Source organism: Rhincodon typus, chromosome 9 (assembly GCF_021869965.1).
Source record: "Rhincodon typus isolate 14 chromosome 9, sRhiTyp1.1, whole genome shotgun sequence".
Classification (NCBI taxonomy): Eukaryota; Metazoa; Chordata; class Chondrichthyes; order Orectolobiformes; family Rhincodontidae; genus Rhincodon; species Rhincodon typus.
In genome coordinates this window covers 38,026,345-38,051,158 of record NC_063340.1, presented here as the reverse complement: position 1 = coordinate 38,051,158, position 24,814 = coordinate 38,026,345, and the positions used below count along the sequence as shown (strand labels likewise).

Here is a 24,814-nt window from a genome sequence, read left to right as displayed (position 1 = left end):
GAAGGGTCCCGAGCCGAAACGTCAGCTTTCCTGCTCCTCTGATGCTGCTTGGCCTGCTGTGTTCATCCAGCTGTACACCTTGTTATCTTGGATATTTTTAGTTGTTTTGTTTATATATTAGCTCCTGCATTAAGCTGGTGTAAATCCCAACCTAGTTCATTCTGTATAAAATGATTAAAATTTGATTATTTTAAATTTCTGGGTTTGCTATCTGCTTGGCTGCTCAGCCTGTTCATGGCTTCACTTTCTGCACACCAGAGATCCCTGATAGCTGGCATCAGAACTAAATTAAATCAACATCGTGATAAGGGAAGTGCCACAGGTCTTGTTCATTCTTACTTCAGGGTCAGTACTGATGTGATTGCAAAGTCCAAGCCATTTTAAAGAGTGAAAAGATTATTGCTGAACAAAGAGACATATTGATGATGCTTTTCATCCTTCATTCATCAGGACAAACACAAGAATGCCGAATTTTAAATGATCACAGTTATTTATACTGCAAGAGCAAAGGATGCTGATTGGTTGGCAGTTCAAATCTGATTGGCCAAGCTATTGGCTGTCCAAATTCCTGATGTCAACAGTGAGCATGTAGATACAAATGCTGTGTTTTCAAATGAAGTCACTGGGGATTGTATATAGATGAGAAATTGGAAGGAGGCAAGTCTGGATACTTATGCGACCACTGGTTATGGTGTGGGGACAAGAAGAGGAGGCTACAGTGGTATTTGCCTTTTCTAAATGAATCAAATGTAATCCTTTGTGTTTTTAGGTAGTACTTCTGCCTGATGGTGCTTGAAATTTTTGTGTCCATGAAGGTTCCTTCCTGCTGAAAATAATGTCACTGTGGTACCAGATAGTGATGTTGGTTGATATAATAAACAACGCTAATATTTTGTTAAAGACTACTTTAAGTATCATGATCACCTCTTGAACAACTCCAGTTAGTAAAAAGAGCTTGATATGGATTGGTGCTTCATATGGTAGGGAGACTTGAACTTCATGGAACTTATCAAATAGTTTTGAAATATGGGTTTAGAGGAGATTTCACCAGGTTAATGGCCAGGTGGATAGAAAAAGTAGCAAATGATGATGTGTTGACAGTGAACAAATGAAAGCCATTTGCTACAAAAACAGAAAGTGCTAGAAAAACTCTCAGAGAGAGAGAGAAATAAGAGTTAATGTTTCTGGCCAAGTGACCCTTAGAACAATTTGCTAAACTTAGTTAGGAAAGGGTGGAGATTGCACTGGGAACATCATGAGGAAATGGACATTGGTGTAAAAATTAACTGAAGTTCTAGGAAATGAAAAGATTGGAATAGGATAGCAAGATACAGGGAAGACTCTGAGCCAAGGACCTGCCTTCAGGCAAAACACATGATGATGATGCTCATGACATTTCGTGTTTCAATGATCTCTCAGGAGACTGAAATCCCAACCATCAACCTCCATTCAAGGATATTACAGAAAATAAATTGTTAATTGTAGAATGGGGGATGAAAAGACAGGCAATCAGGAGGTTCTTTCCTTTCAGACCACTACTGTGTGGATATTGTCCACTTCTGCATGGCTTGCAGAGTCTATAATGGGAACAACATCTGAATTGAATTGAATAGAATTATTAAATTAACTTTATTGTCACATGTACTCAAATGAGTACAGTGAAAAGTTTACGTCACCACGTAGTGACATCTTGGGTACAAAGGTGCCTAGGTACAATCCTTGTTTACAGAATAGAGAAATGAAGAAAAAACAAGTTGCATTACAGCTATGCGCAGTATAACCATAAGTCAGAAAAATAAGAAGTGAAGTTAAAAAGACAAACCTCATGGTCTCTCTCCAGAGGTTCTCCACAGCAGACCAGTGCAGGGGGCCTCCACATGGTCTGACGTCTGGCTGCCACTGCTGCCATGTACCGCACTGGGCCACTGGCATTCCCGCTCCAGCCGTTGTACACTGGTGTTTCTGTTTCAGGCTGCTGATGTTCCCGCTGCTGGTCGCCGATGAGCTGGTGTCTCCGCCGACCTTGCTTTGGAGGCCGGGGCCGGGTGTCTGAGGCTAAGAAACGGGAGGAGAGAGGGAGGGGGTAATTAAATAAGAAGAAAAAGAACGGGCGGAGCAGAAGAGCTCCAGCTAGAGCGTCCTACTCTGCCGCTACCTTACTAGAAATGTTTGTGTATTGCTAAACGCTGAGATGCACAAGAATTTTTTTTAAAAGTTTTTAAAATTTGTCTGAGGTCTTTTGAATATTTAATTGTTTCATTTTTACTTGAAGCTACATTTTTTTTGATGTATGATGAGTACTTTTACCCTGGATTATATTTGCACTTAGACAAAGTCACTAATGGGGTCATTACTGGCTTATCCTGAAATCAGTAGTGGGAAAAGGTAGCGACAGGGTGCCAAACTTAAAATCTATTTTAAAACAAACAAATGAAGTCAACTCTACGTTAGTCATGAAGTATAGACCACGGTTAAACATAACATGGATTTAAGAATCCTTTTACGCATTGTGTTGAACAAATTCTTAATATTTGTGTCCTTAGATGATATTGAAGTTCGTTTTTTCACTCATGACTGGGAGGCCAAAGGTTCATTTTCACAAGCTGACGTCCATCGACAAGTTGCCATTGTCTTTCGCACACCTGCATATTGCAATACAAACATTACTGAGCCTGTATCTGTGAAAATGCAGCTTCGAAGACCTTCAGACCAACAAGTCAGTGAATCTATGGAGTTCAGATACCTTCCAGATGACAGAGGTATTGTTCATAATGATTGGTGTAGGATAGCATTACTTTTATATTTAATTGGCTTATTCCGCGGTATTCAGTTGTGATGTTTTCTTTATTAAGAAAATTTAAGATTTTATAAGCAATGTTTCGTACCCAAAGCTTTTAACTATTGCAAGAAATTTTGCAATTTCCCCAGGAGTGGGTTGACTGATGAGGGGAGCATAAAATCGACTGCTGTGTTGATGACATTGAGCCCATCATCTACCCACTATTACTATTTTACCAGGAATCGGAGGCAAGCCCACTTATCCATTGGACAGTTGGGGCCCTTATGACCAGTTAATGGTCACTTAAAACCTTAGTTGAACCACCACTGGTCTTGGTGCTTGCCTGAGCCATGTGGTATCTAGCACCCTTGTCAGCTTGTGTGAAAGTCCCTGTACCCAAACAAGGATTTCTGAGCCTTCCTCTTGCAACTGTCCTTTACCATATGTCCTGTAGAACCTGGCTTCTCCAACCTCCTCACAGAAGCCTGATAGTTTTGATCTCCTGAAACTCCAATCTCGCAAGGGCACTTGGCACCTTGACTCCTCGTTGGGGATGATTATAATCCCAGCAGTGATTATAGCTCTCATGATTGGCCAGCAACTCTTGGAGGCAGGACTTCACAGTATGATGTTTGGGTTGAATTCAGCAAAGGGAAGACAGAAAGGCTTTTAAACTGGAGGTGGGGCATCTGCCTCCAATGTAGGATTTGCATAATACTGCATTTTGGTTGTGCCTATTAAATTGTATCTGTATAAAATATCTAGATTTGTCCAGACAACCTTTTGCATCTTGATCCTGAGTAATCTGATTTGTGTTTGGGTGGGATGAGAATTCTTCATTTTAGTCTAGACTTGCCATTGAAGCTGAATCCTAGTCTGATCTTGTCCATTTTGCACTGTCAAGCCAGGATCATTAATATGGGAGTACTGGCTACTTTTTCTCTTCTCTATATTGCTGAGGCCAATTTTGTCTCTAATCAACTAACTTTGAAAAGACTGGGACTTTCCTAGTCTTTATGGATGACCTCTTATTATTTGACTGTTAACAAGTTTATAGTAACAGTTCTTTTGACTATCTGGTGACAGCAGTGAGCTTGTGGCATCAGTGTGTTGACAGGGCTTTTGATCAATGTTACTAGTTTGCATTCTTCTTTTGCTTTGAAGCAGTCAGAAGGCGGAGCTAAAGCCTAAAGAAATTGATTCTTTGGTGTTCCATTTGCAGACAAATATTAAAATCTCATTTGTTCAATTTAAGATGTGTCCTTTGGACCCATTTCAATCCTGTTTATTAGATGGAAGTTAAATTAATTACTGTTGGACAATGCCTTCTTGTAACTAATTTAAAACAAAGTTTGAGCAAGGCTTTGTGTCACAAATGAAGGTTTGGATGATCTTGTTGACCGGATAGTTCTAGCAAAATGTCCGGGTCTCAGGAATTGTGAGTTCCTCATGACAAGTTAGAATTAGGTTAATTGAACTGTTTTCCAGAATTGTTAAATGGAAAGCTTTGAGATGAGTTGTTATTTTCACCTTTTTTCCTGCAAGGCTTTAATATACCTATCAAGTTAGTCAGTTCATAGAGGGTCATACAAAAGATTAATCATCCGAAATCTTAAGTTAGGAAGTGATATTTGTATGCTCAATATCTTGTCCATCCTGATACACTCCTGAATGTGTGTGGGTGGTCCCCAGCTCTACCTTCTCATGACAACTCAATCCCCTGAGCTAAGTTGTCAGACTGCTCATCAGACTTCTAGTACCAAATGAGCAGTATTTTCCTTTAAGTAACTATTGAAATGACTGAAACCATTGTCTTTTAGCCTGGTAACAAACTCAGTTCCCAGGCCACTGAGTTTCTGTTGCCCTCTCTTGCAACTATTTTGAGGCTAAATCAGATCATTCACAATCTTGGTGTCAGGTTGTGAGATGAGCTTTCAGCCAAACATTTGTGCTGTCATTAGTTCCACCCAATTTTGTCCCTCCCTCAGCTCATCTGCTGCTAAGACCCTCACTGTTACTTCTAGATGACTATTTCAGCATTTTCCTGGCCAGCCTCCCAGTTTCTACCCTCTGTTACCTTGAGGTCATCCAAAATTCTGGTCACTGTATCTTATACTGACTTACAGTGGCTTGTGGATCAGAAGTGACTAACTGTTAAAGTGCACTCGTTATTTTCTATTCCCTCCATGGCTGTGCCCCTTCTTATCTCCGTAATGTCCTACAGTCCTTCTGAGACTTGTGCTCATCTCTAATTCTGGTCTCTTGTACCTCTGCTATTTTAATAACACCCTTCTATTGGCTTTGCTGTGAGTTGCCTAGGTGTTAGAGTAGAGCATTCCTCTCCTTGCTACCTTTCTACCTCTTTCAGCTTTAGATGCTCCTTTTAAACTTACCCCTTTAACTAAGCTTTTCGTTCTCTCTCCTATAATGATCTTGTGTATCTCTGTCAAATCTTTTGTGGCAAGTCTTGAGACATTTTCTGTTAAAAGTGCGATTAAAAAAATTAACATTGTTGATTCCAGAAAACAAAGCCAGAAATGTTCTTATTACCAATCATTCTCTTGAGTATGATATTTTTAAATAATTCTTTTGTAATCTGTCTCCTTGTATAGATAACTGCTTTTACGAAAAAAGAAAAAGGACAGCAGATGTTTTCCATAAGTTGCTGCAGGATTGGGCACCATCAGGTAAGGAATACAATCAATACCATATCTCAAAACACTGGGATCTTGTACTCATTTTTGTTTTCAGAATTGCATTTATCAGTTTGTGACTACAGCATCATAATAGAACTGCAGGTCACAAGCCTTCCCTAGCATGTCAGTTATAAATCAATATTCACTGACACATTAACACTTCTGTGGACATTTTACATAAACTCTGGGCATGTTATTTCTATCTTTGATTTCCAGCACCTATTTCTGAAACAAGGCCACAGTAGCCTAGAAAATTCAGGGTAACTTTGTTACAGCTTTTATTATAGGATAATTATGACTGAAATTATAAATCAGTGGGTGTGATGTATACGTTTTTCTTGCAATAACTTGCAAATCAGCTAAAATACACTATGTTAAATGAGTTTGAATGTTAGGCTTGAATATAGGTTCAGAATCATGATTTCAAGCTTTGAAGACTCCAAATATAAGGTGTAAAAAAGTGTAAATGCCAATGTCTGAATCACAGCCAACTCAACTACACCTCCTCCTACTTCCCTCTTGATGGTGACCTCACCAGTGAACATGAAACCATTGTCTACATGCCTGTCACTGGGCGCCACTGGAGATCATCCCTTCAGAACCTCCAAGCTCATACTTCCCCAACTCTATATAGCTTGTTTCTTTCTCCTTCCCAAGATCCACTTATAGGACTGTCCTGACTGTCTTGACTTTTGTTTCCTCTCCTTGTCCAACTTTTTCCCACCCATGTTCATGACTCGTCCGATGTCCTCCTTCGTTTTAGCAATTTCTAATTTCTTGGCCCTGAACATCTGTTCTTCGCCATAGGTGTCTGATCTCTGTGCATCTTCATCCTGCACCAGGATAGCCTGAGAGTTTTCTGCTCCTTTCTTCCTTGAAAGAAGACAATCAGACTTCGTCCAATTCAACCCTCCTCAGTCCTGCACATTTTCTCACGTTGAACGATGGTTCCTTTAACTGTATTTACTGCCTCCAAATTGAAGTGTTGCAGTGGGCACCTGCATGAGACCTAGAAATTTGTGAGATGTGTAGAAAATTTTTTGGTCTAGACCTATTCTACTCTGCACTGCTATTTTCTGCTGTCACCTTCAACTGAGAAATTTCATCAACTTTACTTCTAATTTCCACCCTGCTGTTAGTTTCTGGTGGTCCATTTCCAACTCATTCTTCCTCAGATTCACTTTCTTCATCACAGTAGATAGGCCAATGAAAAATATTCACTATAAACCCACAGCCACCTTGACTACACTTCCTTACATCCTGTTTCCTGTAAGAACTCCATTCCATTCTCCCGATTTTTCAGGCAGTATTGCATCTTGTGATAATGCAAACATTTATACCAGCACTTCTGCTATGTCTCCGTTTTTTTTTCAACTGAAGATTACTCCAGTCATGCTTGACAGGATCCTCAAACATGTCCAAATTATTTCCCGCACTTCTGCTCTCATCCCTTCCATTCCCACCCAGAACCATGATAGAGTTTCCCTTGTCCTCACCTCCACCTCTCAACTCCTCGCTATTCAATAGCCCATGCTCTGTCATTTCCACATCCTCCAGCGTGATGCCACTACAAACTGTATTTTCACTTGCCCTTCTTTTCCTGTTCCTTCATACAATGTGAGCATGGTTTGCTAACAAATTGCCAGCATTTGTTGCCCAGCCCTAATTGCTCTTGAGAATTAAGTGGTGGGCAAGATTCTTGAACTTCCAGCATTCTGAAGAGAACACTCTCTCCCAATCCATTCTTCAGTCATTCCTAATATGTCCCTCCCCTTCTATGGCAGCTTTGTATCTAAGCACAAGAGTAGCCTGCTCTTTACCTCCCTCCTCAACATCCAAAGCCTGAATGATTGATTCCATTCAGGTAAAAGTATGATTTAGGTGAAATAAAAACCAAAAGAAATGCGGATGCTGTAAGCCAGGAACAAAAGTAGAAATTGCTGGAAAAGCTCAGCAGGTGTGCCAGCATCTGTGAAGAAACATCAGAGTTAACGTTTCAGGTCAGGTGACCCTTCATCAGAACAGTCACCAGACCTGAAACGTTAACTCTGATGTTTCTTCACAGATGCTACCAGGCCTGCTGAGCTTTTCCAGCAACTTCTGTTTGTGTATGAGTTATGTGTACTTCTTTCAATTTAGTATACTCTATTTGATAGTCACAAATTGGTCAGCTCTACACTGGGGAGCCTAGATACCAATCGGGTGACCACTTTATGGGACATCTCTGTTCATGACCCTGGCTTCTGATCAACTGTCATTTTAATTCTCCATTTTGCTTTCATGGTGATCTGTCTGACTTTGGCCTTCTGGAATGTTCAAATGAAGTTCAATATAAGCTTGAAGAATAGCGGCTCATCTTTCAATTAGGCACCTTACAGCCTTCAGTGACCTCCAACTATAAATTTGTGCTCCCACTTAGAAACTGAAACTTCCAAACAGGAAAAAGCAGCAGTCTCATCGTCTGAGATAACAAGGTGAAGAGCTGGATGAACACAGCAGTCCAAGCAGCATCATAGGAGCAGGAAGGCTGACGTTTCGGGCCTAGACCCTTCATCAGAAATGGGCGAGGGGAAGGGGGTTCTGAAATAAATAGGGAGAGAAGGGGAGGCGGATAGAAGATGGATAGAGGAGAAGATAGGTGGAGAGGAAACAGACAGGTCAAAGAGGCGGGGATGGAGCCAGTAAAGGTGAGTGTAGGTGGGGAATTAGGGAGGGGATAGGTCAGTCCAGGGAGGACGGACAGGTCAAGGGGGCAGGATGAGGTTAGTAGGTAGGAGATGGGGGTGCGGCTTGAGGTGGGAGGAGGGGATAGGTGGGAGGAAGAACCGGTTAGGGAGGCGCGGACGAGCTGGGCTGGTTTTGGGATGCGGTAGGGGCAGGGGAGATTTTGAAGCTTGTGAAATCCACATTGATACCATTGGGCTGCAGGGTTCCCAAGCGGAATATGAGTTGCTGTTCCTGCAACCTTCGGGTGGCATCGTTGTGGCACTGCAGGAGGCCCAGGATGGACATGTCGTCTGAGGAATGGGAGGGGGAGTTGAAATGGTTCGTGACTGGGAGGTGCAGTTGTTTACTGCGAACCGAGCGTAGGTGTTCTGCAAAGCGGTCTCCAAGCCTCCGCTTGATTTCCCCGATGTACAGGAGGCCACAACGGGAACAGCGGATGCAGTATACCACATTAGCAGATGTGCAGGTGAACATCTGCTTGATGTGAAAAGTCTTCTTGGGGCCTGGGATGGGGGTGAGGGAGGAGGTGTGGGGGCAGGTGTAGCACTTCCTGCGGTTGCAGGGAAAAGTGCCGGGTGTGGTGGGGCTGGAGGGGAGTGCGGAGCGGACAAGGGAGTCACGGAGAGAGTGGTCCCTCCTGAAAGCAGATAAGGTTGGGGAGGGAAAAATGTCTTTGGTGGTGGGGTCGGATTGCAGATGGTGGAAGTGTCAGAGGATCATGCATTGGATCCGGAGGTTGGTGGGGTGGTACGTGAGGAGGATGGGGATTCTTTTTTGGTTGTTATTGCGGGGATGGGGTGTGAGGGATGAGTTGCGGGAAATGCGGGAGACACGGTGGAGGGCGTTCTCGACCACTGAGGGGGGGGAAGTTGCGGTCCTTGAAAAACGAGGACATCTGAGATGTACGGGAGTGGAATGCCTCATCCTGGGAGCAGATGCGGCGGAGGCGAAGGAATTGGGAATAGGGGATGGCATTTTTGCAGGAAGGTGGGTGGAAGGAGGTGTATTCTAGGTAGCTGTGGGAGTCGGTGGGCTTGAAATGGATATAAGTTTCTATGTGGTTGCCCGAGATGGAGACAGAGAGGTCCAGGAAGGAGAGAGAGGTATTAGAGATGGTCCAGGTGAACTTAAGGTTGGGGTGGAAGGTGTTGGTGAAGTGGATGAACTGTTTGCTTTCATTTTTGGATGGGAGCTGTACATTAGTCTCGCATTCACACTTCTTCCAGACACCTCATTTGTCCCATTACCACTCCCTTTGGCCTTGCACAGCAACCCTTTTCTCATTTAACAGGAAAACAGAGTTGGTGTGAATGGTCCACTTTCTGCTTGGCAATGTGTGCCACAGGAATCAGTGCTCGGTACTCAATGTTTTAAAATATATTCAGACAACTTGGTCAAAGGGACTGAAGGTATGGTTGCTCAGTTTGCTGATGACACAAAGTTAAATAGTAAGTAAGAATGTTGTGAGGAAGATTATAATGAGGCTTATAAAGTGAAAAGGTTAAGTGGGTGATCAAAGATCTGGCAAATGGAGTACAATGTGGGAGATGTGAAATTATCCATTTTGCTGGAAAGCATGAAAAGGCATTTTATCCAAATGGTGAGAGATTGCAGAGCTTTGAGATGCAGAGAGATCTGGATATCCCCATGCTTGAATTGCAAAAGACTAGTATGTAGGTACAGCAATTAGGAAAACTAATAGAATGTTATCACTTAGAGATGTAGCGGCAAAAGAGGTGGGGGATAGTGCTAGTGTAGCAGTGGAAGAGGGACTGTTCCACGTATCCTACGAAGAGGCAGGCATAGCTTGGGCCCGTGCGGGTTCCCATCGCCAACCCCTTAGTCTGTCGGAAGTGGGAGGAGTTAAAAGAGAAGTTTTTAAGGGTAAGGACGAATTTGATTAAGTGGAAGAGGGTGTCGGTGGAGGGGGACTCGTTGGGCTGCGGGAGAGGAAGAAGCGGAGGGCTTTTAGGCCAACCGTATGGGGAATGCAAGTGTACAGGGATTGGATGTCCATAATGAAGATGAGGTGTTATTGTTAGGGGAATTGAATACCAAATAACGGAGGTTATGCTTCAGTTAATAAGCAATTTAAGTACTATGTGTAGTATTGGGCATTTACTTAAGGAAGGAATGTAAATGTGTTTGAAGCAGTTCAGAGAAGATTTACTAGGCTAATACCTAAAATGGGCACCTTGTCCAATGAGGAATGGTTGGACAGGTTAGGTTTGTCTTCATCGGAATTTACAGGAGTGCCAGGTGGTTTGATCACTAATAGAAGATCCTGAGGGCTGTTGACAGAGTGCATGTTAGAAGGATGATTCCTCTTGTGGGAAAGTCAGGGAGTAGGGGCTGTTGTTTAAAAATAAGGGGACACCCTTTAAAGAGAGAGATTAGATCATTTGTTTCTCATAAAGGCTCATGAATCTTTGGAATGCTCACCATCAAAATGGCCGTGGATGCAGTCTTTGAATTTTATTTAAGGCAGAGATAGATGCATAAGAAAAGGTGTGTAAGTTTGAGGGCGGGCAGAAATGTGCAGTAATCCAATCACCCATGATCCTATTGAATGTCGCAGCAGGCCCAAAGGCTGGGTAGCTCACTTCTGCTCTGAATCGTATGTCCTTTTACCACCCTTACTTGACTTAAAACTAGTACATTCAAATTGTTCCCAGTTCTAGTGAAAGGTTATTATCTTATGCATTGATGCTGTTTCTCTACAGATATTTTCCTGTCTGCTGAATATTTACAGCACTTTGCTTTTAAATATGAATCAGTGCATTTTGCTGTCCAGCAAGACTAACTCAGACATAGATCAGTCCAATCTATATTGGCAGTGACACTTTGGTTCTTAAGTATGACATTAGTTCTTACAGTCTTGAACACTATTCTTCTGATATAGGTTCTGATACATGAACGGTTAATGATGTGCCCTTTTCTTAGCATCAGTTCCTTCTTTAAATAGGATTGGACATAATAAATATTGCTTCAAATTTGTTTTGCCATTCTTTCTAAGAAAGATTTGCTACTGAAGCACCATTGAGCTATTATTATGCATTTAGCACTTTTATTTTCAATCTCCCCAGCTAGAAGAGGTGGTTAATTTGTTTTTGGGTCTCTGCTGTGCTGATAGAGCTGTCTTGAGGGACCTGCATACCAATGAAACTGAACATGATGGTTTCTTGGCATCTTGCCTCCCAATACTATGTCTTGGATAAGAGGTACTCATGCATGAACAATCTAGAAAGCTAACACAACATAAATTTTAGATTTTGGTCTTTGACAGCGTTCTCTATGGAGTCCCCATGCATTATAAAAATAGATTAATGTGATTTAAAGTCCATAAATGTGGTGATACAGGAGATATTAATCTGATAATTTAGATATCATTTAATGTCATCTTCCTGAGCTATGAGTGTGCTTTTGTGGAAAAGATATTTGAATGCATATTAGAATGTTGGGTCTGTTTAGATTAATATTTTCAAACATGTGGCAGTGGTGCTTTTGTTTGGTTGGGTTGATTGTAGATTTTTCAAAAAATCCAACTGGATCTTGATGTGTGGTTTCAGATACCACAGATGTACAATGTATGCAAAACCAACCAGATAAGATCACAGTTGGTGTCCCCACTGCAAGAAGAGCCTATGCTCTTTCAAACACCATTAAGCAAGGTAAGAAAGAATGGCATCACAAACACAGACTGATCTGACTACACTATAGATTGCATTAAAACACAGCTTCAGAACTATTTTAGTATGAGTAAACATTAAAAATCTGTCTTTTTTTCTGTAGTGTAGCGAAATCAATTTTATCGAACTTCATAAATTCTGGCAATTAACAAGTTGCAGATATTAAATAGTTTTTCTCTGATTAAAAACTAAAATGTGAAATTCTTCACTAGAGTCTACGATAGGGAACATCACAACAGTGTTGTCATATGCAAATCACAACTGCAATATCCCTTACACTATGTAATTTTAAGTAGTATATTATTTTATCTTCCAAATTCAAATCTACATTGAATTGCTTAAAGACATTTGTACACAGATTAACATATAATTTAGATGAATCTGCTTTTTTTTTATTTTACAAAGCCAGTGTATGTTTCCTGGATAGTTATGGCAAAAGCTCCAGACTTGCAGAGATTGGTGCAAATTTTATTTCTTGTAATTTGTTGATTCTAAGCATTAACTTGTTTTTAAAAAATAGCTATTGTCAGTGGAGTCACTGTTTTCACTCCTTGTTTCACAGAGCCTCGGGATGCTTTTAGTGGACTACAACAGGCACAAGTAATGTCAAGTCAGCAGCATACCAAAAGTGTGGCAATGAACCAGAATAATCATAATTTTAGTAATGCAGTTATCAGCAATCCAAACCAGATTTTCACTTCTGGCCAACAAACATTGCTATCTACAACCACAACAGCAGGTACCCCTCCAAACTGGAATCCACATCCTTCTTATAATACTCTAAAAGGGAATTTACATTTACATACTCCTGCAAATCATAATTCACTGCCAGTACTTAATGAAGATGTGCTGAAATGTTTGCAACCTCCTACGCGGAACAGTCCAGTAGATTCAGTAGGGTTTCGACATGACATCAGCAACAATGGCATTGGAGCTCAACACATTCAACAACCTGCTGTTTTAAGCACTTCTGATACTTTGGTAAATCACAACCCTCATATGCATATACTTGCCAGGAATAATGATGTACGTTTGGTAGGTACAAACCATGAACAAGCTGTACCCATTCCAGATCTATGGGAGCTATCGAGTCAGCGACACACACCATCTATTCAAGGTATTCAATTGCCTCAGAACACTGCTGCTATCAAAACTGCTCAAGCAAATGCACAATTACCCAATGACATTCGTGTAGAGGGTGTCCTTGGACACCTGAACAGCGACTTACCTTTTAACGGAGGCATGCAGATGGCAGATGGCATGGCAAGTGATGTGTTCAGTGTTGGTGATATTGAAGCTAATGATTATAGGAATCAAATAGCTTCAAAGCATGTAGACCTGGATTTCATGAATGAATTTCAGACAGATTCTGGTGATTTCAATGAATTATTTCAGTCTTTTTGTTAGTAAAAAGATGGTGAATACGTTGGATGTCTTGCCCCATTCAAAAGAGGGCCCTGAACTCTCACTTGATGGTGACATGCCAACTGGTGATATTCCAGGAGGCAATCTCCAAACCTGCTGTCCAATTAAGGACTGGGCCAATGCCTATGGTTGGGCCTGCAACCCTGGAAAGATGGCAGCCCACTAGCTAAGGTGAGTGCTGAAGCTGCAGTATGGGGGTCTATGAGGGTTTCTCAGTCTTGAAGTACCCTCTGAACAGCTCCCATCTAACTCCCATCTCATTCTGACTTGAAAATATTTCCCTGATCCTTCATTGTCACTGGATTAAAATCCTGTCACTCCCTCCCTACTCACAGTTTGATATATCTACACCACGTGGACTACAGTGATTCAAGGCAGCAGCTCATCATTTGTTCTGGAGGGCAATAAATATGTCATGACACTCTGATCTCATGTATTAATAAAATGTTTGAATTCAAAAGATACAAATTCTGATCACAGAGACTAGGCACCCTGAGGCAACCTTCTGATCCACGTTACTCTGGTGGCGGCCATCAGGAGGAGGCATCTTTCAGGCTTTGGCCTCTGGCAAACGCCTAGTCCATTCACTGCCAGGAGGATCCCGATAGCAGTCCCAGTTAGCCCACAACTGGGTAATTAATATTCAAATTGGCTATCTACTCTGGCAAGGTGGATAAGCATTACCAGCAATGACCCTTTTCCATCAAGACTGCCTGGAGGTAGGATCATGGCAACCTTTTACTTGACGTGTGAATTTCTTCCCAGTAAAGCTACAAGCCAACCTTGAAGTCCATGTCTGTGGAACTAGGAAGATGTCCACCCATTTGCTACGGATCACTTCGGGAAGATAAGTTGTTGCTTTTAGATGGAGGTTGGTTAGAAACATTTAAAATGAAGCTCAGAATAGTGTTACACATTAAAAGAAATGAATTGGAAGCAGTATTCAAAAGAAATGTTCAATAATATTCCTCAATCTTGGTGACCTTGCACCTTCAGATTTTTAACATAATCTGTGCAGCAAATACTGTATTTTCCTAATTATCTAATGGTAATGCATTTTTATTTTTTACTATTTGATTTAAGTTCTCAAACCAAGTGAGAAAGTCTTAAATTAGGAAATTAGCTCATCTTGGTGCATTTTACACTGTAAAGTTGTAAATTTACTTTTATGTAGAAAGGGACTTCCCTTGATGTTTGTAATGACTGTGTCAATCTAACTGTACTTAGCATATAAACTTTGCAAGATAAGTTCTCAATTTATAAATCAGATTTATTAGGGAAATTGAATGTATGCCGTATGGTCATTTTGTGGCATTTGAATTTTTTGTGATATGGTTTTCAAAACAATTGCTAGCAGAAGGATATTATAAATAGTTTTCAGGATATTTTCACAATGGTTCTTGCTATTATGATTTTGTTTTTGATGTTTACAATTACTGCTGACGTTGTTTAATTTTATAACTTTGTAACTTTTAAATAAAAAATATTTCAACATTCACCTGACTGTGTATTTCTATTAATAATGGTCTGGCACATGAGGAACTCTTAAATCTGGGATGGATGGTGAGAGGAAAAGTGCGGGAAATGGAATGTTATGGGGGTTAATTCTGGATAGAGGAACAAGGCATTTTGGAAGTGCTGGTTTGAAAGTTTTCATTGGTAAAACAGATGTGGCAAAGATGGAAAAACTGGGTGAATGGAATAGAGACCTGTGTGAGGAAGCATAGTCAATGGTGGATATTGGCTGACAGCCTCTCCCTGGAAGCGGAGAGGCTTAAGTCAGGACAGGGAAGAATTAAAGATTGACCAGATGAGGCAAGGGTAGAAATTGGCACTCAAACATTCTCCACATTATAGGTACCATTTTCTGCTCTTGCTATGCAGTCAATGATGGCCCTCAAGAAAGATGAAGAGGACCCGCCTACGACTAGAAGAGGGGAGAAAAAAGATAGTTGAGTACCAATAGCTTTTTGTTTTGAGGAAGTGGATGGAGTTAAAGGACATGATGTCAGTGAGGTAAAGGAGGGTGGTTATAGATAGGGACTGATTGGGTTTCTACTCTTGGAAGAACTGAAGAGCCTTCAGGCCATCATGTACTTTACAAAGTGGGGCTGAGAGTATAATATTAGGTGTCTATCATGCCACTGTGTATTGACACAGATAAATGACCTGTTTGTGCAATGGGGCCATTAACATTTTTTGTGAGACTTTATTGTAGGTAGGCAAATGCACATCTCCCTCAGATACACTCTGAACTCATCTTGAGGGACAAAATGGTCAGACACAACTCTTTATTATTGTAAAATTTTAATTAAATTTACAAACATCAGTACATGCTAATTTAACTTAAGGGAAGCATGCACTAACTGAACTTACAAATGTTCAAACTGTCATCCTGAAATCAATTAGAGAACTGTATGCTGTGTAGTGCTGATGACTACTTTTTCCTTGCCTGTTTTGGCTGTTATTACTTCTACACTAAAATCTACGTATCTTGAAGCCAAAAGTCGCACCAGTGAAAAGGATCATTATAAAAACTCATTCCAGACCTGTAACAGTTTCCCAAATAGTGTATTAGCATTCGGTGGTGATTTTGATGGGGAAGATCCTGGTTGTACTAAATCAGTTCTAATTTAATTGAAAAATGTTTACTGGGATTGGTATTTGCAAGGCGTGTGGGGCAAATTCAGATGTGTGCTTGAAATTTCTAAATATAGTTACTGTTCTACAGTTGATAGATGCATACTTACTTGTCTGATCAACTGCCTGTGAATTAAAAGATTATGGCAGACTTCCCACATCCCATAGAATATACTGGAGGTAGAGTGTCACCAATTCCTGAAAATTGTCTTTCATATACAGCTCTTGCTTTGAAATTTTAACAATTTTATGTTGAACATATTCTTGCTGAAGGATTGGTTACAATAATTAGCATTGGAGTGGTTGCTCAGCACCTATTTAGATCAAAACTATGTAAAATTTATATGTATACAGTTGCTAAATATGTCACATTTTCCTTTCACATTTTTGTAGGGAGGTGATTTTGTGACCACTATCTGCTCTTTAAGTTCAATTTTGGAAACCTAGCATTAATACCCAATATAATTTGAGCTAGTTTCCCCTGGGAACTGCAATATGTCATGAGATATGGATATGATTCTTGCTTTCCTCTACTTGCAGGTGCAAGAGGAAGAATGTAGTGCTCTAAATTTAATCTGATCAGTCATCCATGTGACTATAGCAATACTTTTATGCTTTTAAATTTGAAAGTATATGCAAAATATATTCAATCACTTTTTGAACAAAGAAAATGGCTGTTGGGTGCCATTAGGGAGGGTGGGTATATGTTGTAGAGTCATACAGCATGGAAACAGACCTTTTGGTCCAACCAGTCTACATCAACCATGTTCCCAAACTAAACTAGTCCCATTTGCCTATGTTGGCCCATATCCCTCTAAACCTTTCCTATTCACATACCTGTCCAAATGTCTTTTAAAATGTGGTAATTGTACCCGTCTCTACCACTTTCTGTGGTAGCTCATTTCATGCACACACCACCCTCTGTGTAGAAAAAGTTGCCCCTCAGGTCCATTTAAATCTTTCCTTTGTCCTCTAGTTTTGGACTCAACAACACTTGGAAAAAGACCTTGGCTATTCATCTTCTCCTTTTATAAACTTCTATAAAAGGTCACCCTCGGCCTCCAGTTCGCCAGGGAAAGATGCCCCCAGCCTATTCAATCTTTCCTTACAACTCAAACCCTCCAGTCCTGGCAACATCCTTGTAAATTGTTTCTGCATCCATTCTAGCTTAACAAGATCCTTCTCATAACAGCGCAACCAGAATTGGATGCAATATTCTAAAAGTGGCCTCACTAATGTTTTGTACAGCCACAACATGACATCCCAACTCCTGTACTCAATGCTCTTACCAATGAAGGCAAATGTGCCAAACCCTTCTTTGCCACTCTGTCCACCTGCAACAGCACTTTCAAGGAACTATGAACCTCTACAACAGTGCATGTCCTGACCTGGTTTGTCGTACTAAAGTGCAACACCTTGAATTTATCTAAATTAAACTCCTCGACCCCTTGGCCCGTCTGATCAAGATCTCATTGTACTGACATAACCTTCTTCACTATCTACTACAACACCGATTTGGAATCATCCATGAACTTACTAACCATTCCTCCTATATTCTCATCCAAATCATTCATATGAATGACAAACAACAGCGGATCCAGAAGTGATCCTTGCAACACACTGCTGGTCACATGCCTCCAGTCCGAAAAACAGCCCTCTATGCACCACTGACTTTGTAAGGAGGAGACAGATTTTAAGTTTTTTTTTAAAAACAGATAACAGTACTTTAGATTATGTGATTTATATTATTTCTAATCATGTTTGATACATTGAACAGAAGCCAGTTAAAATTCATTATAACGTACCCACACCAAAGCAGCAGTTGAGTAGCCAGCTACACCTATATTTTAAAATGCAAGTGAGCATTTAAGGAAGTCTGCAGTACTAGTGCTCCTGTAAGTGATTAAACAGTCATGGCATGAATATATTCTTTAATTTCCATGACACCAAAATTATTGTTGAATGGAGGATACCTTTTGCTCCAACGCTGTCATAGCCTAATCTATTAAGGACTATATCAAGCAAGCAAACAAGCATGACCTGCCTCCAAACTTTAGATTTATCAAAAACATACAAAAGCAGACAAGAGTACAGGAGAACACTCAGTCCATCGAGCCTGTGTCATCTCTTTCAAAAAACAATCCAATTTGTTTCAGTAAGTAAAACATCAATTTGCCCAGGTGATAAAGATAAACTACTAATACAAGAAAGTGCAATATGGAAGCTAGGAGATGGGGTTTACTGGTGTCAATATATAGTAACACAATAATTTTGAATCTGTATTCATTATAATGGCATGTTTGTCAAATATATTTCACTTTTTTTCAAAAATTTCAGATAAGCAAAGGCAAGCCAATAGGTGTCATTAGATTGCTAATTGTAGGATCTTTCTATGCGTAAGTTGACTGTCATATGTCATGCGTTACAAAAGAGACTACATTTCAAAAGTAGCGCAATGGCTTTAGGACTCTGCAAGATCATGAATGGGTCTATACAAATTCCACTTCTCCTTGCAGAAAATGTGGACAAGTGACCATGGTGAAGAATCTAATTTGCTAGTGACAAAGCATAAACAACTTGCCCAAACATCTTGTATTCATTAAGTTATGATTCATCAAGCTTTTTGTGTGAATTTCACTGGTTGGAATTTAATCCAGGGGACCAGTGTCTTGGGTGGCAGGTGAAGAGCTTCTAAGAGTCCTCTGCATCTCCTGTGGGGATTGTCTGCCAAGGTCCCTAAAAGCCAGCAGTGAACCTTCTCTGAGATGAAGTAGCCAAAATCGCATTTTCAGAGAGCTGCAGCAACACAGGGAGCAGTTGTAGCTGCCAGTAAAGCACCCTCCAAAGCTCCAGGTTCAGCCTTGCTGCCATCCTTCTTTGTGGAATGTGTATGCTAGCTTTTACCTGGAGCTTGGGTGATATCACAGGACAATAAGGTGTTAAGAAGTTGCTATCTTCCAATTTGGCACATTGTGCAATTATGCAAATTGCATTTTTTCAGTTTAGCAACTCATTCTGTGAACTCATTCCAAAGTCTGTCGCTTAAATGTTGGAAACAAATGAACTGGAATTGTAAGATATGTGGTTATTTCTCGTGGAACTTTGTTTTAAATACAGTACATTGCCTTGCTCAGTGCTGCCAATGATTCACATGCAGAGTCAAGAGATGCAGACACACTGAGATCATGTCATTGAGACAAAATAGTTGTTTCATTTCTGTTTTATAAAGCATTGCTCCTAAAATAAAAATGTGAAAAACTAAATCTTTTTGGTTGAGTTGGACAGGGCAGTATTTGGAGAAGGACAACATTTCTCTCGCAACTTGCACCATCTAAAAACAGACTTTAATATCCAAGAAATGTTGCTAGTGCAAAATGACTTTTGAATTTCCCATTTAATACTAAATTCCAAGTAATCTGCCGGCTGTAGTGATTCAAGAAGTTTTAGCAAGACACTATTTACATATGATTACTATTTAAGTAATTTGACTCACTGAGATATTTAAAATATTAGAAACTACATTTCTTTGGATCAGAATGAAACATTAATCATAAAAGCAAGTTCTTTTTTGGACATATACATAATTGCACCAGGCAGTTTTTCAAAATATTCACAAGTTCACAAATTTCAGAATAAGTACTATATTTAACCATATGCTAAAGATTTGTGGGGAGGCAATGGGCTAGTGATATTATTGCTAGGCTATTAATCCAGAGTTCCAGGCAATGTTCTGGGGACCTGGATTCAAATCCCGCCAAGCAGATGGTGGAATTTCAATTCAATAAAAAGAAAATTGGAATTAAGCATCTAATAACGATCATGAATCCATTGTTGATTGTTCGAAAAACCTATCTGGTTCATTAATGTCCTTTAGGGAAGGAAACTGTTGTCCTTGCTTTGTCTCGTCTACATATGACCCCAAACCCACAGCGATGTGGTTGATTCTCAAATGCCCACTAAACAATTAGGGATGGGCAATAAACACCAGTCTAGCCAGCAATGCTGATGACCCCTGAATGAATTTATTTTAAAAATTAGTAGTTGTGCAGCTAGTGCATTTGTCAACTTTGTACAAATAAAATGCATAATTTAAGGTCAGACATTTATTTTTTATATGCTGTTCATAAGCTATTTACAAGGTTTACATTGAAACTGAGCTATTAGGAAATGAATACAAAATTAAGCTTAAAGAAATTGTCACTGTTTTTGTTTACATCAGCTCCCATGACATATCTGATAATCTTTTTGATTGTAGCCAGTCCTGGACTCAGCCAGAAATTGCTCAAACTCCAGCACTTCATTCATCCAATTTTGGCGGCCAGTCAACATCTACAGACTAAAGAGAAGAAAGGTTACTATGTCTGTGTTGCTTTCTGTACTGTGAAGACAGCAGTAAATCTATTATACTGACACTACAAGATGGTTGCGAGCCATTAGTAATGACCCCAAAATAAATACAAAAGTATTCGGAATAATGCAGCACAATTACATTTACCTACAGTGTTGCACTCAAATTTCAAAACACAGCTAGATGTACCATTAGTGAAACTGTTGAGCAAACGTAGACCATGTTAAGAAGAGAGCGTTATGTGACACAGGTTCCATTCGATGCAGTTTGGACCAGACAAAAATTGGGACATTCACTGTATTCACTTATTGGTAACTGGCTTAAAGTAGTCGTGACAGAATCTGAAGTGAGGTGATGACCTTAAATTTGTTTGTAGGAAAGACCAAAAATGATGCTAGTTAGAATGTAAGCTAGAGACAAGCATGAGTGAGTGAAAGCAGCATTTATTTATTTTGCACCTTTAACGTAATGAAACATACCAACCTAATTCAAGGAGCATTCTGAAAATAAAACACATCAAGCTAATAAGGAAATATTTAGGTCAAGTGACCAAAGGTATAGTCAAAGAGTTATCCTTTAAGGAGTGTCTTAAAGGAGGAAAGCAAGAGAGAGAGAAACAGAGACATATAGGGAGGGTATTCCAGAGCTTGGGACCTTGACAACCAAACAGATGGTCATCATAGATGAAGCAATTAAAATTGGGAACATTAAAAAGGTCAGAAGTAGAAGGGTGCCTACATCTCAGAGCATTGTGGGACTGCAGCAAATTACAAATATAAAGAGGGGGAAAGGCCATGGATGCATACAAAAACAAAGAATGAGAATTTTAAATTTAAGACCTTTCTTGACCAGGATCTAATGTTGGTCAGTAAGCACAAGGATGATAGGAGAACAAAATGTTGCATGTAATGACACATGACAAGTTTACAGAGAGTAAAAATGTCAAGACCAGCTAAAAGCGCTTTGGAAAGAGTAGAGACTGGATATAAAAACACTAATAAGAGTTTCAGCAGTAGATGCACTGAGAGAAGGACAAAGTTGGGAAATTTTTACAGAAGTGGAAATAGGCAATCGAAGTGATGGTATGGTCAGAAATTCGTCTTGGGCACAAAATCATCCCAAGACTATGATCAGACTGGCTTAATCTCTGTTGCCAGGTAGAGAGATTGAATTTGAAGTAGGGACCTGAAACACTGGCTTCAATCTTCTCAAATTAAATTTCTGCTCATTGTGTCAAATAAGCAGCCTGATAATTTAGCAACAGTGCAGTGGTCAACAGAAGTGATGGCGAGGTAGAGTTGGATGCTGCCTGTATGCATTTGAAATCTGACATTGTGCTTTTGGATGTCCCTGAGAGGCAACATCCAAATAGGAATAAGGGTCAAGGACAAATCTTTGGGAATACCAGTGGTAACAGTGCAGGAACAGGAAGAAAAGCTGGTACAAGTGTTACTCTGGCTACAATCAGTAAGACAATAAAGGGAGAAATTAGAATGATAGGAAGCTAGCAAGAAACATATAGACAGGAAGAGATTCAATAAATTTAGAAGAGAGGCAAGATTACATCAAACATCTTCCTTTATGTTTGATAATGACTAGCGTGACCATCAAGAATCTGCATTGAAGCCTCAACTATTCAGCAATGACTTCGATGATGGGTTAGAAAGCCTCATATCCAAATATACCAATGACACAAAGGTAGGCAGCATTTAAGCAGTGTAGACAGAAGCATAACATTCTTGAGAAACTTTGATAATCACATTAATGAAATCCATTTATCAGTATCCAAAACAATAAAACAAAGTATTTTCCAAATAGTACGAAGCAGTACGAGTTGAAGGAACTTGGGAACAAAAACAAAATTGCTGGAGAGGCTCAGCAGGTCTGGCAGCATCTGTGAAGGGAAAAAAACAGAGTTAACGTTTCAGGTCTGGTGACACCTCCTCAGAATTGTTGTTGAGGGTGAGGACAAGCTCAGCCAAATGGAGGAGGGTGGTCGTGCGTGGGGATGGTTCAGGTCTTTGCTCCAGGAAGAAGCGGAGAGCCCTAAAACCTTCCTGGTGGGGAATGGACGTGTAGGAGAGGTATCTGAGGGCTGGCGCTCAGCCTTTGCATGGTAGAGGTCAATACGCCAGACTACAACAGCACCACCCTTATCGGCAGGCTTAATAACAAAGTCAGGGTTGGATCTGAGTGCACGGAGTGCAGTCAGTTTGGAGGGAGATAGGTTGGATTTGGTGAGAGGGGCAGTGAAATTGAGGCGACTAATGTCACGTCGACAGTTCTCAACAGATCGAGTGCAGGTAAAAGGCCGGAGGGATGGGTCCAATTGGAGGGAGAGCATTGGAACTGGGCAAAGGGGTCTGTGGGACAGGGGGAAGACTCTTGTCCAAAGAAATGAGCACGGAGGTGAAGATGGCGGAAGAAGAGTTCGGCATCATGTCGTGCCCAAAATTCGTTAAGGGGAGGGCGCAGAGAAATAAAGCTGAGGCCTTTGCTGAATACGGAGCGTTCTGCGTCGGATAGCAGAAGGTTAGGAGGGATGGTGAATACCTGACAGGAGGTGGGGGGTTGGGGGAGGGGATGGAGTCAGAGGGAAGGTGGGGAGAGGAAGGTTCCAGAGGGCCATGGGTATTTTTGAGTTTTTGCATCTTGTGGGCCTTGGCGCCTGAAAGGAAAAGAAAAAGTTTCTTGTTAGCATGACGAATGAGCCGGAGGATGAAGTGGAACTGCGGAGTGGAAAGGCTGAGAGTGTGTATGTGGTGCCGCATGAGGAAGGGTCACCGGACTCGAAACGTTAACTCTGTTTTTTTTCCTTCACAGATGCTACCAGACCTGCTGAGCCTCTCCAGCAATTTTGTTTTTGTTCCTGATTTACAGGATCCGCATTTCTTTCGGTTTTTCTTTGGAAGGAACTTGGGTGTCCAGGTACAGATCATTAAAATGTCATAAGCAACCACAAAATAAAGTTAAAAGGACTAATGGAATCCTGGCCTTTATAACAAGAATAAAAAAATGTAAGTGGATAGTAGTCATGCTTCAGTCGTACAAGGCCAAAGTTAGACACACCTTAGATACTGTAAGCAAAGCCTGAGCATCAAAACTTTGGAAGAATATATAGGAACGTAAGAACTAGCAGCAGGTGTAGGCAATTCAGCCCCTCGAGCCTGCTCCACCACTTGATATAATTATCGCTGACGTCAGCTCCATTTTCCTGCTTACTCTCCATAACCCTTCAATCCATTGCTAATTAAAAATCTGTCTAGCTCCTTTACACAACGTCCTAGCATCCACTGTAATCTGAGATCATTAATTCCATTGATTCACAACCCTTTGAGAGCAATAATCCCTACAGTTTGGAAGCAGGCTTTTTAGCCCATCGAGTCCACACAGACCCACCCCTCTACTACATCCCTGTAATTACCATGTCTAATCCACCTAGCCTTCACATCCCTGGACACTATGCAATTTAGCATGGCAATCCACCTAACCTGCACATCTTTGGACTGTGGGAAGAAACCAGAGCACCAGAGGAAACCCATGCAGACACGGGGAGAATGTGCAAACTCCACACACAGTAACCCAAGGGTGGAATTGAACCCGGGTCCCTGGTGCTGAGAGACAGCAATGCTAACCACTGATTTACCATGCAAAGATTTATTAGAATATTACCAGGGCGCCAAAAGGTTAAATTCCAGGACAAAATTACACAAAGTTACACAGGGTTTTAAAAGATTGAAGGGTAATAGGATTGAACAGGCTGAGGTATTGAGGGAAAGATGAGGTAGATAGAGAAACTATTACAGATGGCTGGGAAATCAAGCACTAGGAAGCAATGTCTGAAAATTACAACCTGATCGCTCGGGATTGAAGCTGGGAAACACTTTTATACAAAAAGGATGGTAGAAGTGTGAAACTTTTCCCCTCAAACAATACCGTTCAATTAAATCTGTAGTTGATAAATTTCTGTCAAAAGAAGATTTTAAAGAGCTATGGAGCAAAGATGGGCAGATAGAGTTAGATGGCAAATCAGCCAAGATCTCATGGTCAGTGGAACAACCTCAAGGGGTTAAATGACCTACTCTGACTCCTATGTCCCTGTAAGGATGAGAGAGAGAGAGAGAGAGAGAGAGATAAATAAAACATCATGAGAGAGGAAGACAGCACCTAAGAGGCAATTGCATACAGCATGTTAAGTAAAAAAGAGTAAGGAATTTTACTCTCTAATGCATATTGCTACCCCGGCATAGTTAGTAGCACTCTTCCTTCTTAGGTTTAAATTTTGCCACAAACCAGAGAATATAATTTAGGCAAGAGAACTAATGAAATACTGAAGATGTGCTGCATTATGAGAGGTGTATTCTTCCAGATGAGATGTTAAATGAATGCTTTTGTATGCTATTTGAACAGCAGCAAGGAGATCCCCATGCCAACATTCCTCCCTCAACTACATCAAAACAGAGATAGTAGGAACTGCAGATGCTGGAGAATCCGAGACAACAAGGTGCAG

The 24,814-nt window shown here is 40.6% G+C and overlaps 2 protein-coding genes across 3 annotated transcripts in view; one reads left to right on the top strand and one right to left on the bottom strand.

The window, feature by feature from the left end:
• The window catches only part of LOC109918747 (proto-oncogene c-Rel), a gene marked incomplete at its 5' end in the record, with an annotated part of 35,915 nt that extends 21,103 nt beyond the window's left edge, over positions 1–14,812 (top strand). The window contains 4 exons of the mRNA XM_048600981.1: positions 2,544–2,759; positions 5,392–5,466; positions 11,772–11,873; positions 12,454–14,812. Coding sequence (XP_048456938.1) covers positions 2,544–2,759; positions 5,392–5,466; positions 11,772–11,873; positions 12,454–13,298 — 1,238 coding nt within the window. The remainder of the gene's footprint in view (positions 1–2,543; positions 2,760–5,391; positions 5,467–11,771; positions 11,874–12,453) is intronic.
• A 5,232-nt stretch (positions 14,813–20,044) lies between these two features.
• The window catches only part of pus10 (pseudouridine synthase 10), a 65,003-nt gene continuing 60,233 nt past the window's right edge, over positions 20,045–24,814 (bottom strand). For both annotated transcript variants that reach the window (XM_048601303.1, XM_048601305.1), the window contains one exon: positions 20,045–20,292. In XM_048601303.1, coding sequence (XP_048457260.1) covers positions 20,254–20,292 — 39 coding nt within the window. In that variant the 3' untranslated portion in view covers positions 20,045–20,253. The remainder of the gene's footprint in view (positions 20,293–24,814) is intronic.